This window comes from Delphinus delphis, chromosome 11 (genome assembly GCF_949987515.2).
Source record: "Delphinus delphis chromosome 11, mDelDel1.2, whole genome shotgun sequence".
Taxonomy (NCBI): domain Eukaryota; kingdom Metazoa; phylum Chordata; class Mammalia; order Artiodactyla; family Delphinidae; genus Delphinus; species Delphinus delphis.
This window is the reverse complement of record NC_082693.1, coordinates 100,620,657-100,638,726: the sequence shown is the minus strand read 5'-3', so window position 1 is coordinate 100,638,726 and position 18,070 is coordinate 100,620,657. Positions and strand designations below refer to the sequence as shown.

The 18,070-nt window shown below is 61.9% G+C and overlaps 1 protein-coding gene across 3 annotated transcripts in view; it reads right to left on the bottom strand.

The window, feature by feature from the left end:
* TAFA5 (TAFA chemokine like family member 5) overlaps positions 1-18,070 on the bottom strand; it is a 192,281-nt gene that overhangs the window by 19,090 nt on the left and 155,121 nt on the right. For all 3 annotated transcript variants that reach the window (XM_060024017.1, XM_060024018.1, XM_060024019.1), the window contains exon 3: positions 11,795-11,922. In XM_060024017.1, the coding sequence (XP_059880000.1) occupies positions 11,795-11,922 (128 nt within the window). The remainder of the gene's footprint in view (positions 1-11,794; positions 11,923-18,070) is intronic.

Below are 18,070 nucleotides of genomic sequence, written 5' to 3'. Positions count from 1 at the left end.
CTTCTCATCCACTACTGCCCTTTCCCCAAACCCCAAGGACCTGTGACGTCAGCCTGGGTCACGCTTACCCCTTCCACAGATGAGGAAACCGAGGCTCTGAGAGGTGAAAGTGACTCCCTTAAGGCCCAGGTGTGCATTACACCTGTCAAGCCTGCAGGCGGCAGGGGCGGGGCAGGGGGCCGCCCTGTCTGGGGGCCCAGAGAACAGGGCTTGACACAGCAGGGCAGTGTGGGGAGGTGCGATCCCACACGGGTCCAGGTGAGCCTGAGACGACGTTCTGGTTGGGGGAGGAGGGGACCCAGGGGCAGAACCGCAGAGACGACAATGCCGGCCTTGGTACCATCCCGACACTTACATCGCCGGGTATATCTCAGTTTAATGGGGAGCTGGCATTTAAAGGGATTTAGATTGAGACACAAATCCCTCTATTTCATTTTTCAAGACTGATCTTTAACAAATGTCTACGCCAAATGCCGTATTTCACACCCTCTGCGGCGCCCAGAAGCCATCAGAGCTGCTCTGTGGGCGGAGGGGCTGGGCTGGGGACCGTGGGTCACACCCGGACCGCAGCGAGAGGGCCGAGCGCAAGACACAACCACAGAGAGAGGTTTGGGTGTCCAGACCCTGGGGCGTGAGGGGCAGGCTGGGGCGGGTGGAGCAGATGCCAGGGGCCCGTTGTTCCGAATCAGAGCCAGAGCCGCGCGGGGTTAGGAAGCGCATCACTGCCCTGGCGAGTTCTGCCGCGCTCGTGCTGACTTAACTTCCATCTCAAATACACGATCTGCCTTTTCACAGTAAAGCAGCATCAGATTTACCTTTGTCTTTCATGAAAAAATAAATCACTAGGTAATGAAATGCCACGTGTAAGATTACAAGGACGTAGTAAACCAACAGGACAAAACCGTGTTCTCAGCAGCTTTGCTTGTCGTTCTGCCCAATTAGTTCATGAAACGTGGACTCAACAAAGAGTATCAACTCAAACAGCTCTGCTGGAAACCGGGGATGACTCTGAACTTCGCGCATCCTTAATGAAGGCTCACGTTGACACGCTGAGAACGCACTGCATGCCTGCAGGACCACAGGGGCGCTCCCGGCCGTGGCACAGGGCTGGGGGGAGGTGGCAGGCCCCGGACAGCCCTGGCCGGCGTGGCGGGCTGGCTGAAATGGACAGCATGGTGGTAGCAATGTCTGCTCGCTCTAGAACGGCTGTCCTGATCAACAGCGCTGTTCTCTGAGGGTCCCCCTACGGGGACACATACCCCATCGAAGGTGGGGCCTCAGGCTTCCCTGAGGACTGCTGAGATCTGGGACTATTTGGAAAACTTGCATCCCAGGCACCCCCATCAGGCTCAGCTGTAGGACTTGGGTACCTGGCCAGCATCCCCCTCTCACCGAGGTCCTGCAGAAAGCATTCTCTTCCATCTGGTCAGCAACTACCTGACCTCATGTGTTAAGTAACAGCCTCCTTGCAGCCCCCAAAGCGGCCCCTCCAGGGATTCTTCCGGCGTGAGATCTGGAGGCCACGAGTGCTTCATCCGTGCATCCCGGCATCCCACATGGAGCCAAAAAGGATGGAGGACAGGGGGGTGGGGGGGAGCGGAGGGGAGGGGGAGGTGGCAGTACTGATGTACTGATGTACTGATCACGTGACCCGGCTGCCCGTGCAGGGTCAAGGGGAAGGCCACCCCTAGGTACGGAAAAGCAGGTCAGAACTCTGCTGACCCTGACCCTGACCCTGACCTGGTCCTCTTGGTAGGCTGCCTGTCACCTCTGCGGTGTCAGGAACACCCGACCCCACCGTGGTGGCCCGTCCAGGGCCCACTGGCTTTCTCCACTGGACCCCTCTCCTCCTGTTTCAACCCTTGCCATTTACGGATTTAAAATGATTCAAAGGACAACTGCTTTAAGGAAAATCGAGACTCACGCAGCACAATTACCGTAAACGGCCATCCGCGTGTCACGCCTCCTCTAATGAAACTGGCCGAAAGCGCCCATGGGAATATTGTGGGTTTCGTCAAACCCGTTTTTTGTTTCTGGGCTCCCTTCTGCCGAGAAGATGACGAATGTCAGTGCTCGCGATGCGCTGGTGCCAGACCAGCTACGTCTGTGTTTACACACAGAATCTATTAAAATGTCCAGCTGTCGTTGCCAGGATGAATAGCGGCGATTCTAAAGCACACAATACGGATTGCAGACGGGGATCAGAGTCACGACAGGGTATTTTTCATTGCTTGTGAGGAAGAGAGAACTGGTGAGTAGCAGGTACCGAGGTTCTCCTGGAGGAGGACCCACCGTCCGCTGGTTCCTCCACGCTTATCCTGGAACCTCCTGCACAAAAACCTCTCGCCCTTGGGAGCACGACGTAGGCACAGAGCATCCAGGCCCCTCCCGGGTGGTCCTTGGAAGACAGACGCAGGGGCTGGCTTGGCTGGGGCCCACCCGTCTCAGCCCACTCAGTGGTGAGGGGGCGGTCCTCCCACCCACAGTGCTCCTTCCAGGCTTTTCCTCTCCCCAGCCCTCCTGCCGAGCTCACCCCTAGGCCCCAGGGCCCTGCTCTCTGCCCCCAGATCAACCTCCGAGCACCGTGTGGGCTCCAGCAAAACCCGCCATAAACACCATCCGATCAGATTCCAGAAGACAGACGGCAGCCTCCCAGCTCTGCCTGGGGGGCGACTCAGCCCCAGACCTCACGGTTCGGCCAGCTCCTCCTCTGTCCCTCCCACCCCCTCAAGGGGCAGACGTGGCCCCGAGCCCGATACCCAGCGCAGAGCCGGCAACCAGACCGGGAGGGACCATGTAGGTCAAGGAGTCTTCCTGGAGAGACGGACTGGGCTGAGGCCCTGTTGCTCCCCGCCGGGCGGAGAGCTTCACAGATGACAGGAGGCTGTGGCCTCACCCTGTGCCATTCCTGCAGCCTCCTGGCCAGGGCCCCACTGGGCATCATCTGTAGGAGGGGAAAGGCCTGGGCAGGGGCCGGAAGCACGGACCCCGTGGGCCCTCTCAGGGCGGGAGATCCCAGCAGATCCTCAGGACTGACCATCTCCTCCTCCCACAGGGAACAGAAGAGACCGGGCAGAAGGCGGCCGACCGTGGCCTCGGATCAGAAGGGCACACGCCACCTCATCCCGGCTCAGGTTCCATTTCCTTCTGTTGGTTTTCAGAGCAGGAAGCGGTAAGGGTCTGTAATAAACCTTTCTGCTTGCCGGGATGGCTCATTCGTTTGGGAGCAGAGAGGACAAGCACCCCCCAAGTGTCCCCAGGCAACCCTGGCCTTCCCCACACCTGGTGTCGCGATAGTCCTATCTGTGGGAACTCACACCCGGCAGGGAGGCTGGGGACCCCCGAAGCCCTGGGTCATGAAATGGACTGAGCGTGTGTTCCTCCACACGGGGGACGGAGCCCACGGTTCCCGGGGCCCAGGGCGGGCGCTGGCCTGAGCCCAAAGCAGACGGATGGTCAGATGGTGGAGGAGAGAAGGCCTTCGGCTGTGACGGGAGTGAGGCCTGGAGGACGCCGGTCAGGGGGAGTGACAACCGCACCAAAGCCTCCCCAAAGTCCTTGCCCTGCCACCTTGGCCACGGAAGGAGCCACGTTCCCAGAGAAAGACAGAAGGGCTCCCACGAGGGACAGCAAAGTGGGGGCGTGGCACCCCAGACACCGCAGAGCATCAGAAAGGCTGCAGGAGCTCCTGGGTGGCCGCAGGCCTGGGAGGGAGCCTGGCAGGCTCAGGGGGCACCCTGCGGAGCCGAGGGGAACGCAGAGCCGGCGGGGCCAAGCTCTGGGAGAAAGACGAAGCACGGGCTCCCTGGTGAGGCCGGGAAGGGGGCAAAGGGCGCACAGCGGGCCCCGCCGGACCTAAGCCGCCTCCTCCCCTCATCGGCCACGCGGCGTCGGCCACCCAGCAGCGGATCTCACCCGCCAGGGCACCTCTGAGCTCCCCTCCAGGACCACGGCCCCTACCGCCCCTGCTGGGGGACCCACACAAACTGCTTCCACGCGGATGCTGGGGGGCCGCCACGTGGCCCCCCTTTGTCCTCAGCGAGTCCTGGCCCTTCCGACCTGGGTGCGGCCCTGGCCTGCTGCGTGTGGGCCAGGAGGGGTCAGGCCGGGGTCACCAGTCGTCCTGACCCCCGCCTCTCCTCACCCCCCTGCACCCGCCGTGTGCAGCCGTGTCCCCTCCCTGGCACTGCAGGCATGTCAGGGTCCCACCGCTCCTGCCGAGACCTCAGCATCTCACCTGCCGCCCCGCCCGGCCTCAGACAGTGACCTGAACTCCACGCCCAAGCCCATCCCAGTGCCTCGAGAGTCCCTCAGAAGCCGCTCAGGATGGACTCACACCTCGTACGGCCCTGGGTCCCGCCTCACACGCTGCTGGTGATGCCTGGTCCCCTGAACTCCAAGGGCCGGCGCCTGGGGAGCTGGCCGTAGACAGGTCCTGACTTCCGGCTCGGTCAGCTCCCTGGGAAGTGGTGTCGACGACCGACGTGAGCTCTGCGAGGAAGCGTGTGTGTCCATCGCGCGAGGGGCCTGACCTCCCCGAGGGCAGCCGCGGTGCCCGACAGGTGACAGGGCGTGAGATCTCGACACACCTGCAGGGCTGCATCAGACCCAAGGCTCCCAGACATTCCCTGGAGCATCCTGGATGACTTCCCTTTTTGTGTTCCTGGGGAAGCTCAGGGCATCCCACTGCCTGACTCCTCTGCATTTGGGGGTTGCCCACAACTTTCGGGGAGCATATCCATCCAGTGCCCCTCCCTCGAGGAGCCCGTCCTGCCAGCGGGGGCTGTGCCGGGGGCTGGACCACTGCACGCACAGCCTCCTGAGGATGGGGCGCCCAGAGTGGGGAGCAGGGCCACGGCTGCCTGACCCCGGGAGGGCCGTCCCAGTTACTGACTTTAGGCTGGAGGACCCCTACCCCCACGGGCTGTTGGGCCGCAGCGTGGAATTCCAACGCATCCCAACTCGGCTGCTTTCTGGCTTGGAGCGCTTCCGCTGAGAAGCCAGATACACTCTGATGTCTGAGGCTTTGTACGTGACCTATTTTTTCCCTCTGAGTTTTTACAATGTTGTTTTCATCTCCAGTGGCCTGAAATTTCATGCTGATACGCCTCAGGATGGGTCTTTCTTCATTCATTTCTGGCCTGTGGTGAGTCCTGGCACACAGGAAACCCGGGCTTTGAGTCCTGGGAATTTCTTTAGAAAATACGTCTTTGATAATTCCTTCTTCATTGGTCTCTATTTTGGGATCTTATATTCTTTAGACCTCCTGAATCGGTCTTCTAATCTGTTTCTTCTTTTCCTTTCCTACTCTTCCTACTTCTTTTTTGAAGTTCTGCTCCTGGCTTTTGAGATTTCCTCAATTTTATATCCCAAACGTTTGCTGGAGTTTTAACAAATTCTGTCACACACACACACACTCATACAGGTACATATTAAGTCTGCGAAGACATATACACACATCACGTGTGTGTGCACGTGTGTCATTCCCAGAAGCGCTTTCTTGTCTTCTTACAGCTCTTGAAATAAGTCTTCCTTCAAGGAAGCTACTGCCTTGAGACAAGCAGCCCCGACTCTGGGTGGGAGCTGGGGGTGAAGGTGACCTTGGGCAGCGAGCCTGGCGGGCTCGCCGTGCATCTCCGTGTCTGCACCACCTCCTCTCTGCTGCCTCTGCTGTCTGTCCCCTCTAAGCTCCTAACCCCTTTCCTTAGGTTTGTGTGTGTTTGTCATCTCTCTCTTCCCACCAGACGAGGATCCTGATGCTAGAAGCCCGGCGGGGGGATGGGGGGCTTCACAGAGGGGCCTCAGACCCCAGCTCACAGCGCCCAGGTTCTGCATCAGGCTTGGTTGGTAGGCTAGCAGGATACCCTCCCCCCAAACTCTTGTCCACCCGAAACCTCAGAATATGACCTTCTTCGGAATTGGGTCTTTGAAGATGCAATTAGTTAAGGACCTTGAGATGAAATCATCCCTCATGTAGGGCGGGCCCTAAATGAGACGCTGGCATCTCTCTAAGAGGAAAGAGGGAAGTTCAGATGCCCGGGGAGGAAGCCGGAGGCCGAGCCTGGTGGGACGTGGCCACAGTCCAGGAGGCCCCAGGACGGCAGGCAAACCCCAGAGGCTGGAAGAGTCAGGAAGGACCCTCCCCGAGGATGCAGAGGGAGCACGGCCGCACTGACCCCTCTGGACCTCTGGCCTCCACACTGCGAGGGGGTGATTTTTGTTCCTGGAAGTCACCCAGTGTGTGGTCACTTGCTACAGCAGCCGTGGGAAGCTCAGAGCCTAAGTTTCTCGGTAAAGAACCCCCCGTGTCCTGACTGCACCCTCTGGGAGTGGGTGGGTCTCACATCTCGGGACTTGGGTTTCTCTCCATCTCCGGGTTTTCAGGAAGTTCCCCTACACTTGGCGTTGGCCTTATAGGGTCCAGAGTTGTGAAGGTGTGATTCCTCCCCGGCGTGAGCCTCTGGGGGCTCCGGGCTCCTGCGGGGCACACAGGGGGCCCCAGCCACGGTCTGGGTAGGGAGGACCTGGGAGCCCTCCTGCAGCCTTTCCACGGCCCCCTGTCAGCTCCACCTCCACTCCACACGCAGGGGGCCTGCGCCCCGACTCCTGAGTCCTGGGGTGTGAGCGTGACGCTGCCGCTCCTCTGGGGTTCAGCTCCCCGTGACCTGCCGAGTGCAGCTGCCTCTCCCATTTGGCTTTGCTGTTACCTCCTCTTCCGTTCACTCCCCGCACGTCCCCGCCACATCCAGGGGTTTCCAGCGGGCAGAAGTGGGAAGCGTGTATTCTGTTCTTTACACCTGGGAGCCTGGTACAAGCACCTGCAAAGTGCCCCCTGACTGCCCTTCGAGAACGTGAGCCCCAGCGTGAGGGGTCCAGTGCTCGGGGCCCCCGAGGCTCCTCCTTCTGTGTGTCCAGCCCTGGGTGGGCACCTGGCACAAGGACCCTGGCTGAAGCGTGGAGGCCTGGGCCACGTGCTGGGTGAGCTCCTTGGACAGAAGGCCCCGGACAGCCTTTCTCAGGAATCTCGGTGGGAGGGGCCCACACTGGACACACACGAGACCCTTGGGTAGTACATTTTGAATCCGGGAACGCAGAGGCCTCCAGGTCGGACCTAGGACTCCTCCCTCCGGAAGCTCCAAGCGTCCTAGGTGGGGCGGCACTGGGTCTGCGGGGGCAGCCCGGGTGAGGCCAGCCGGCCCTGGGACGGTGAGGACCGACGACCAGAAGGGGCACTGCTCCCTCCCCACTCCCTGCCCCGTACCGGCCTGGCTCCTCAATCCTGGACCAGCCACGTGGAGGATAGACACTCGGCGTGGAGGAGCGACAGTAAGAGCCGCCTGGGCCTGGACGTGGGTCAGTGGGTCAGTGTGCGCAGTGCACGCTGGCCTAAGTGCCGGGCTGCCCGGCCCAAGCACGGCCAGTTCACGACAAGATGCGGGAGGCAGGGGTTATGAGCCGCAGGCCTCCAGGCTTCAGGCAGAGCTGGGCACTCCTCCGTCCCTCCGGGACCCAAGGGAGCCCCCCGGGGGCCCGTCCGCACCTCGCTGCTGTGCACTCCCAGGTCCAGGACACCTGAGCCTGGGCAGAATTTGGACTTCCTGGGGCAAAGGTGATCAGAGGCAGCTCCTGGGAAAGCGCTTATCTTGTCATGAATTTCCATGACATCCAAGGTCCTGGAGTAGATTGTACAGACACCCCCCAGAATACCCCTTGTCCCCCACGGTGGCGTGTCCACGCAGCACAGAATTAAAACGTAGGACTTAATTGTTCATCTGAGAGACGGATTCAACCAGGTGGTTTGCTCTGGTCCAGGAGGTATTCATCATAGCAGCTACTGTAGAACATCTTTAACACAGAAGCACCGTGCCTGGCAGATGGAGCACGTATCCAACTGTCCTGAGCGCCACCCCAGCTGCTCATATCTGGACAGAGGCCGAGGGTGGGCAGGACGGCGCTCCACTCGCGGGGGCCTCACGCCTACCCGGGGCCTGGCCTTTTCCTTCCCCTCTGCCTGCCCGGTCAGCTCTGCTCTAAGGGGCCGCGAGAGGGCCAAGGAGGGGATGCTGTTTGCGACCTTGGGGAGGGCCTATGAGGTCCACCTGCTCAACTTGCCCGGTGCCGACCGACGTCACAGGCAGCCCTCGGAACAGGGATCGCGGGAGCCACAGACGCCAGGTGCCCCCCACCGCCCTGAGTACCTCCGGGATGCCGGGTCCCTAGCTCTTCACTGCAACCTGTCCTGGTACCCGCGTGACCTCACCTGTGACACTGTGTGCGCGTCACGAAGCAGCTTTTGCCCTCAAGACACAGATGCTCCTGGATGTTTTTATTCTGTTTCTTTCTCTTTCTTTAAAACGCTGATCGTGAGCCACTAAGTTAATTTCACGACCCACTAATGGGGTGACGACCTGCACTTTGAAAAGAGGTGATCTAGGAGATGCAAACGTCAGCATGTGCCTGGGGTCTGGGCTCTGCTAGTCCATTAGTCAATTTATCACACGGATGTACGAGAGCCCCGAAAGAGGGACCGGGGCTGGCGGGACCACAGGGCCTGCGCCTGCCCTCGGGCAGCTCATGGTCTGCTGGGGACACAGAGAAGGGAGCAGCCATGGCCCATGCAGAGAAGGGGGTGGGGCGTGACCAGGCAGTGGGGGGGCGGTGACAGCCACTTCCGGACGTGGCCCTGGCTGCAGGGCCGCTGGGCTGAGACCCTGGCACCCGGGATGAATTAGCAGTCACGTGGCCAAGCAATCCTGAGGTGTCTTACAGCCCCCCTCACGGAAAACCAATTTATGCTAAAATGTGAAACCCCACAGTGCTAATCTGCCGTCTGTAAGAGGCCCGAGATGCAATCGTGGAAGGGGATTACGTGCTCCAATTATAAGGTGTTTGGGTCAAGAGCTCAACTAAGCTTTTAAGAAAGCTTTAAAAATAGGTCTCCGCACGCAGGCCAGGGTCATTTCTGCAGACACTTGGGACGATGACAGAGCTCGCTGGTCCCCTAGGGTCATCTCAGCAGGATCTACCAACCCAAGCACGCGGGGCCCACTTCCCCGGTGGGGATGCGACCCTGCGGGCCAGCACATAGGCGGGAGGTCACTGTCACAGAACACGTCCGGCCACTTGGCCGTGTCTCCGAGTGTGAGCGCCTCCCGCCGGGGGAGTGAAGGGGCCCTGAGCGGGTGCGCCCCTCCCTGACCTGCCCCAGGTGTGGCGGGGCCTTCCTGCCTGGACCGTGGGCTTCTAATGCACCTGTTCCAGCACGAGGTGCTCTCCAGGGCGGGCTGATCTCAGGATGCGTGCATCAGAGACTGTCTTCTCACCTGGAAGACGCGTGGGCCTTCTGCAGCGCCAAGGCCGCGTCTGAGTTGGGGAGACCCACCTCCACGGCTCACTGACCCCCGGCCGTGGCCTCCCTCAGCCACCCCAGCTGCAGTTTTCACGGCTGGAAACCCGAGGTGATGGTTCTGAGCCCCGAGACCCGTGAGTCCGAAGAAAACGACGGTCTGCACCTTCTCAGCAAACGTCTTAGAGCAACTTGAGGACCTGAGGCCGCGCTTGCAGGGATAGGGTGCTGGGGCTGCCAAAGGGGCGCCCTTTGCACGTAGAGGCCCCCCAGAACCTCCGAGGGGCGGGGGCGCAGGGCGCCAGGAGCCGGGACGGGCTCGGGGGCTTGATGGGAGGAGATGCCCCGATTCACCGTGAGGAGACTGAGGGGTGCTGCCTGGGGCCACGCGACCTGGAGGGCAGGCCTGACCCCGCATCCATGCACAGCCAGGCCCGCCACGGAGGGCGGGTGGCCCGGAGCCCCCTCCAAGCCTCACCTCCTGTGGGTGTTCGTTCAAAAGACCCCCGACGCAGCACCTCCGCAGCAGGGCTGGCCCGGGCCCCCTGCACATCCACACGCTGACCCCGGGCCCCACGGATCTGGGGGCAGTGGCCCTGGGGTCCAGGGGTCTGCTTGTCCCCCAGTCTCCACCTTTCGGGAAACCTGGAAAGGTCAGCTGCTTCCTAGACGGTCGGGGAGGCAGCGGCCCCACCTCAGAGGCCCTTCTACTCCCGGAAAGGTCAGCTGCTTCCTAGATGGTTGGGGAGGCAGCGGCCCCACCTCAGAAGCCCTTCCGCTCCCGGAAAGGTCAGCTGCTTCCTAGACGGTCGGGGAGGCAGCGGCCCCACCTCAGAGGCCCTTCTACTCCCGGAAAGGTCAGCTGCTTCCTAGATGGTTGGGGAGGCAGCGGCCCCACCTCAGAAGCCCTTCCGCTCCCGGAAAGGTCAGCTGCTTCCTAGACGGTCGGGGAGGCAGCGGCCCCACCTCAGAGGCCCGTCTGCTCCCGGAGCAGTGAGGCAGGTGGCAGGTGAGGAGCTGGCACACCCGCACACTTGCCAGGTGTGACGACAGGTCCCTCGCTTCCGCGCTGCACGTGCGTGAACAAGCACGGCTGACGCTCAGACAAGCGCACAGCTGCGGCTTCAACAACTGGGGACCCGGGGGCGCCTGCTGCAGCCCAGCCCACCGCTCCTCGTGGGCGGCCCTGCTCGGAACGGACCCCCAGGCCTGCAAGGGGAGGCTGCAGGCAGGGCCCCCCGGCCTGAACTCGCGCCAACACAAGAGGCCTCCGAGACCTCTGATGGGCTGTCTGGGTGCAGCCGGGGGCCCGCGTCTCCACTTGACAGCCCCGCCCTCAGAATGTGCCCCTGGAGGCCTGGCTTGTCCCCACCCGACCTCCCTGCCGGCGGTGGGACCAGGGCGTCTGTGTCTCATCTCGCAGCAGCTACACCTCATTGGCCTCTTAAGGACGTTGCTGAAACAGCCCATCTGACTTCTCCAGCGGAGGCTGCAAGGGCAGGAAGGGGTGGGTTTTCCTCTAGACTAATTCCTGAGGGGCCGTGGCCCCCACTTCTCTGGATGCCAGGGGAGAACTCCAGATCCTTCCATGAGACCCCAGACCTCCCTGACATAACGTCCCCCAGCATCGAGGCGGGACTTTTGGCCAGGAGCCATAGCCCACCCCAGTCCTCCGCTGTCTACGTCAATGTCACGAGGAAGAGCCCGGATGAGGGGTGAAAATTGGCTGGCGGAGTCCAACACTGTGCGGGCCCAGCGTACGGAGCACCAGAACCGTCCCCGTGGCCCCGGCCGGGCAGCCCCGCTCCCCTGGCCCACACCATCCCAGCCTGTGCTTAATGAGTTTTCCTTTGGGAAAGGAATCTCAGAGCAAACAGTCCCAAAGCCACTTTGCCGCCCTCTTCCTCCCAGCCTGCGGGAGACCAGCCTGGGGAGCCCAGAGTCCACAACTGTCCCTCTCGGTGGGATCCAGGAGGGACAGAGGCACCCTCAGGGGCTCTCGGGGTCTGTGCTCCGAACAGCCACCATGCCTGCCTGGGGGGCGAGGGGACGGCCTGGACGAGGCCCACGGCCCCTCCCCAATCCTTTTGCTTTAAAGGCCCTTCGTTCCGAGGCCCTTCTGTGGGTTCTAACCGTCCCCCCAGCCTGGAGCTGGGAGTACATCGCCCAGAAACAGGACAACTTCACCGGCAATGTCGTGTGGGCTGACCGGCCTGGAGGGGGTTCTGTCCAGCCTCTCGGGCTGCTGGGCACTCAGTGACCGTGTGATGGGTCTGAGCAGCCTGGGGACAGACTGATCCGGCCGCAGAGCAGGGAGGTTCTGGAGGAGGCGGGGCTGGCAGCCTGTGTGTCGGTCCTGTCATCGCGCGTGTGGGGTGCACCCCGCCCCAGTGTGCTCTGCTGCCTGAGGCCCCCGCACCCCCCGCACAGCCAGCGCTGCGCACCTACCGTGGTGGTCTTTATCCGCCCGCCGGGCTGCGTGCACGTCCAGCCTGACCGGTTGATCAACAAGTCACAGCCTTCCCCCTCCAGACAAGGGAGCATGTCACACCACTGCTTTGTTTTGATGATTCGTGCTGCGGAGAGAAGAGAGAGCTGTCAGCGCTGGCCTGGGGCTTGAGCCGTACCTACGCAGCCCGATTCCCGGCACCGGAATTCAGGGACGGGACGGTCCAGTGGGCAGCGCCTGGTGTCAATCAGGGTGGCCTGGCCAGACTGCTGCCCCCTCCCTGGCCTCGCAGTCAGTCGCTCACTGCCCACCACCAGCTCTGCCATGGGCCACTCAGTAAGTAGTGACTGAGGGCGCTGGGGACAGTTTCAAAAACCTCCCTTCCTGGAGGCAACAATGTACTTCTCTCCTTTGTCTGGAATCTGCGTGGGAGCCAGGAAAGACAGCAGTGGGCGGGGGTGGGGGTAGGTCTCCCGGTCAGGACGCCCCTCAGATGCAGTGGGGACTGCCCGACTGCAGGCCGCAATCCTGGGGCCTGGGTGGGTGCTAGGAGGGAGGTGGGCAGGGGGAGGGTGGGGACTCCTGGCAGATCGTACGGAGGCCACGGCCCTCCAGGGGCCTCATCCACAAAGGGGACCCCTCCCCCCGAGGACGTCCCAGGGCTGGTGACATCAGGACTCGAGTCCTTGTCATTGTCAGATGGGGTGGGGAAGGTAGACCCCGTGGCCGCTAAGCACTGATGACTCCAAACCCACGCTTCCAGGCAGAAGGGGGCTGCGTCTCTCTCTTCCTGGGAAACCCATCACCTTTCTGTGGCAGTGGCGGGAGGGCCTGGGAACCCATATGTGACGGAGACCCTGGAAGGAGGGACTCTGTGATGGAGAGAACACCGACTGTATGCATGGAACTGTTCACGGAACCTGGGAACTACGGGTCGTTTTGAAGTAGGACGGAGTGATGCGCGTCCTTTCTAAAGCAGGTTCGACTGCTTTGGCGGCTGCAGCGGCCCCCCGGCCCCACCCTGCTCTTCCTGCATCTTGAAATTCTTAATAACTTTTAAAGGGTCCCAGCATTTCCACTTTGCATGCAGGCCGCCAATCACGCCACCAGTCCTGCAGGCAGTGACTGTCCCTACAAAGGCGATAGGGGACCTGAGAGGGGCCTCAGCCTGTGGGGGCCTGGGCCTTGGGGCCCCTGCAGGGGAGGGTGACTCGGTGAGTCTTAACAAAGGGTGGGCTGGGAGGTGGGCTGGAAAACAGACAAGGATGGCATCCCAGGTGACTCCTTGCTGCCAATTCTGACAAAGCAGCGGGAGCTGCGTGAGCACAGCGGGGAGTGTCCTGGGATCGACGGGCAGGCAGAGGGCCCGTGGGTAGTGTGCTGCCCACCTGGACCCACACCAAGCATCTCTCTACCCACAGCCAGCTGGTCATCCTGAGACCGGCTCCTTTCTAGGCCGAGCTATGGACGGAGCTGTGACCCCCGCCCCCTGCAGTCGCAGGATGAAGTCCTGACCCCAGAATGGCTGGACTTGGAAACAGGGCCTTTACAGAAGTACCTGAGGTTAAATGAGGTCATAAGGGTGGGGCCTCACCCCACAGCATTGGTGCCCTTATAGGAACTGACCTCAGAGAGCTCAGCCTCTCCCACGTGGGATGCAGTGCAGGCGGCGGTCTGTGGGCCAGGAGGGGGTCCCCACCAGTCAACCGCACCTGCATCGCAACCTCCTCGCCTCTGGACTTCGAGAAAATGAATTTCTGCTGTTCGAGACCTACAGCCTATGGTGCTTTGTGACCGCAGCCTGAGCTAAGACGGCCCGGGAGACCTCACAGTGCAGAAATGCCCCGCAGCCAACTGAAGTCAGAGCGGAAAAACACTCCAGCTGAGCGTCAGCGTGGTTCCCACGGAAGAGGAGACGCGGCTCTGCTCTCACGGCAGGTGTGGGGGACAGGCCATCTCGCTGCCCAGAAACGTCTCTAGGCCACGGCAGGCCCGGCTCCTGCCGTGCCTTGCGCTCCACGTGGCCCTGCCAGGACCCGCGGGCCACAGGCGGCTGCATTCCCCAGCACATCCCCTCGGGACTCTTCCTCATCCGCTCATCGTCCGGCAGAAGTCCCCGGAGCAGCCCCGCCGTCCCTGGTGCACCATTTTGGTGACAGTAAATGACAACACAAAAACCTCGTCGCACACCAACAAATGCAAACCGTAAACCCATGAGGCAGCGACAGGATTGAAATACACACCCTGCCGAGCCCCGGAAACCCTGTGTGCGTGGCTTAGAGACGGTCGTGACGAATTAAAGAAAGAAGGGAGGGCTTCTCGGGGGTCATCCAGGACAGACGGCGTGGGAAGAGGCTCAAGAGTGGCTAAAAAAAATCTGGACCTGTGCTCCTGTCTGTCTCCTAGGCTGCACCCAGGGAAATGCTGTCAGCGTACTGTGCCTGTCACCACGGGGCGGGGGGACCCAGACCCCAGCTGTGCCTAGGGAGCAGAGCCAAGAGCAGGAACGTGGCCTTCTCAGGTGACAGACCTGCCCTCAGATGCAAGAGGGAAATGCAGTTCTGGAGGCAGGGAGGCCGAGGCGAGGCCCCATACAGAGAGACTGGAGGCCAGAAGGGCACTGGCCCAGACCAGCGGGGCAGGGCAGCATGGGCCACGTCAGAGGCCTGGTCCTGATACCCACGCTTCCCTGGCTGGCCTGCAGGACAAGACAGCAGAGGAGGGAAGGGTTCAATCCTGCACTGCCGTGCCAGCAGAGGATCTCGAGCCAGCAGTGCTTCCCGTGGGCTCCGTCCTCCCCGGGAAGCTTGGTGACCAAGGGGACAGAGAAGAAGCTGCAAGTGGAGTACCTGGCCCAGGGATTGGCCCGTCCATGTGTAAAACACACACCCTTCATGGTCAGGTGAGGAAATAAGCCACTCTTGGCCACCGACCGTGGGGCTGGAGACGGTAGACGGACACTGGCAGAGACCGAGCCAGGCTCCAAGCATGCAGGGGGCTGGGATGCCTGCGGGTCTCCTGAGGCTCCGCCCCCGGCCGCAGCTCAGCTGGGCTCCAGGTCCTTGGTCGAGGACACGGGCCCTGTTCCTTCCCCCTTCCCCAAAGCACAGGGCGTCACCAAGCCTTCATCCCCTCTGCTCTGTCCCACACGCAGTACTGAGGCGGGGCGACGGCGGTGGGGGAACATGCACCCCCATTCTCCTGGGGGGAGCCCCACAAACATAACGGGACAACATGTGAGGGTCAGTCAGGAAGAGGGAGGAAAGCTTGAGGGCCGTAGGTCCCCCAGAGCCTGGCCACACACGTTCACACACACGTGTGCACATGCACAGGAATGCAGAGGTCACACGTGCCCACGTGCAGACACATGCACACACGTAAACACCCACAAAGGCATGCACACCACACCCACACATGTGAAACAGCACACACGTGTACACCACGGACATACACACAGATACGTGCACACGTTCACAGGCACGCTCACTGCCATACTTGTGCGACCACTTCATGGGCTGGCCTGGCGCACAGCAGTCGTGTGGGTGTGTCTGCAAAACAAACAGGCAGACCTGCTGCCTGGCCCCCGCCCTGTCCCCACCTGGCGCGGTGGCCCGGGCGTGCGGGTGCCGGCCCTGAGGAGGGCACTGGCCGGCCAGGCTGATCACTCAGCGCCTTTCGTTGGCCGCGGGAGCTCGGCTCACTCAGCCCCAGCCCACTTCCTGCTGGGGGCGGACGGAGGCGCAGGGCTGGGCCACCACGTCCCAGGGACAAAGGGGCCTTTCGTGCCCACACGTCACCACCTCCTCTCCTCTGGCCCCAGCGTCGTGGCAGCTCCCAGCGGGGGAGGGCATTGCCCAGGGCTGGGGGTGCTGAGGGGGCAGAGGGATGGCGGCTGACGGATGTGGACAGCGGTCCAGCCTGTTCCTGTGTCACAACCACGGGGCCCTCGGCCCGTGCAGGCCAGGGGCGTGGATCTCCCGCTGGCCATGCGCCCAGTGCCTGTCCCGGGCCTCAGGGCCCAGCGTGGACCAGCTCTGCAAGCTCGAGCCTCTGAGAGGAAGCGGAAGCCCTGGGACCCGGCCTGGCCCACACGCCTCTCCCTCCGCCTCGCACGTACACACGCCCACACGCACACACATCCACCGTGTGCACGTGTGGACGTCGGCCTGCAGGGTCCCCATCTCTCCAGTGGCCAGTGCTGGGGCCTTGGGATGGAGAGGCTGGGTCCCTTCTCTCCGAATCCCCCTCTGCAAGGACACCCGGGTGATTCCAGGTCCGGAGGGGCTCATTCCCGGCTGCCGCCCCCCCAGGAGGAAGCCGCCCCTGCAGCCCAGCTGCTCGTGACGGACAGGACAGAAGGCCTCTCGGGACACAGAGGGCGCCGGGCCAAGCTCTCAGGCAGGCAGGGGCCTGGTGGTTGGGAGGGGAGCAGGGCAGGGCCCAGGGCGTCCAGGGGACTGAGAAGGCCTCTCGGGACACAGAGGGCGCTGGGCCAAGCTCTCAGGCAGGCAGGGGCCTGGTGGCTGGGAGGGGAGCAGGGCAGGGCCCAGGGCGTCCAGGGGGCTGAGAAGCGGGGGGCCCGGCAGGGGTGCAGGTCCTAGACATGACCGGACTGCTTCAGGTGGGTCTGGGTCAATCGACTGAAGGGCCAACTTGCCAAAACTGTGGGGCAAACTGTGCCTGGAGTCGAAGACACATCCTGGCAGCTTCAGGGTGACAAGGGCCACAGAGGGGGGCTGTGGGGACACAGCCAAGAGGAGACGGAGTGATGTGCATTCAGGGGACAGGACGGCTCTTCCCAGGTGAGCAGGGCGGCGCTGCAGCCCACGAAGAACCCACGAGGACCCTCAGGACAGGTGCGCTCACCAGGGGTCCTAACAGGGACATAGCTCATCTGCCTTGGGGCCCTGCCTGGGGGACCAGCTCCTTCCTCCTTAAGAGACAGAAGGAGCCCGGCCCCTGTGGTCCCCACTCTGAAAACCAGCCGCCTGGCATCAGAGGGATTCCAGGCTAAATTCACTCAGATCTGACAGCCAGCGGACGGAGGGGCCTTCGGTTGAGCTCACTTACACCCCAAAAAGCTAATGGTGCTTTACATGTGCAATTTCTCAGGAGCCTGCGAAACCTTCAGAGCTGGTCTCCAACAGTGGAGACCAGCAGCATCTTCTCCGGAAGGCCCATGAGACAAAGCTGTTTTCCTTATCTGCCCACATTTCCTGAGCCCTTGCCCTCACCAGGCCCCGTGAGGCTTAGCCCTGGAGCTGCAGTGTCCACCCTCCAGGGCCAATGCTCTGGAATTTTCCATCTCGGGAAAAAGAGGACCCACGTGAGGCAGGGAAAACGTGGGAAGGGCCAGGACGGAAGGCAGAAGCTGGAGGGCCTCAGAGTTCAGACTTGCCCTATTCAAAGGGGACACTTAGCACTGTGGCTTCTCCCCAGTGCTCTCCTCGACTGGGCTAAGCACCCCTATTTGATTCCTTTCAACCTAACTGATCAGCATCCCGAGGAGGTACAGAGGGTCTCAGTGGACCCCAGTTCAATCAGCTCACCAGCCACGGGAGCCTCCTACGGCCGAGAGCCTGTGTGCCCAGCCGTTGATCCTGTGTGTGTGTGTGTACATGTGTGCGTGTGTGCACACACCTGTATGTTGTGTGCGCAGGTGCACGCACAAGTATTTGTGTGTGGGTATGTCCCCGTGTGACGTCTGAAATTCTATTCTAGTGACTGAGCTGCACATGTGTGGGGACCCTGCCGCCAGCAACACCCTCTCCCCACCGTGATGCCCATGACGCCGGGACACTCTCCTTGTTTACCAGCACAAACAAGCTCCGAAGATGTGGAAGCGCAGAAACACGCCCCTGCACGATGCCCTCGCCCACCCCCCCAAGCCTAAGGATGGGACAACCAGGACGACCTTGAAGCCGTCCGGGGTCTGGTGGACAGCACGCCTGCTCAGACAGCAACGGCAGCGGCCAGTGCGCTGCTCGCTTGAGTCTGGACAGATGGACGGGATCGCGGAGACCATCTCGCTCCGCTCAACGCCTGCGCCCTTTGCTGCTCGTAAATTGCATGGGTCCCTTTGGAATAAACTGTTTCTTCATTTCCATTAACAAGAGTCTGCTTACTTTACTGAACAGCTTGGAAAAATGAGTCGTCCAGAACAAAACCAGCGGGATTCCAGAAATCTCCAGGCACATTCTCAGATACAGCCATAAATGGACCTTGTCCGTCGGAGACGGGGAGGCCGCTGTCTCTGGCAGCATCTAACCCAGAGG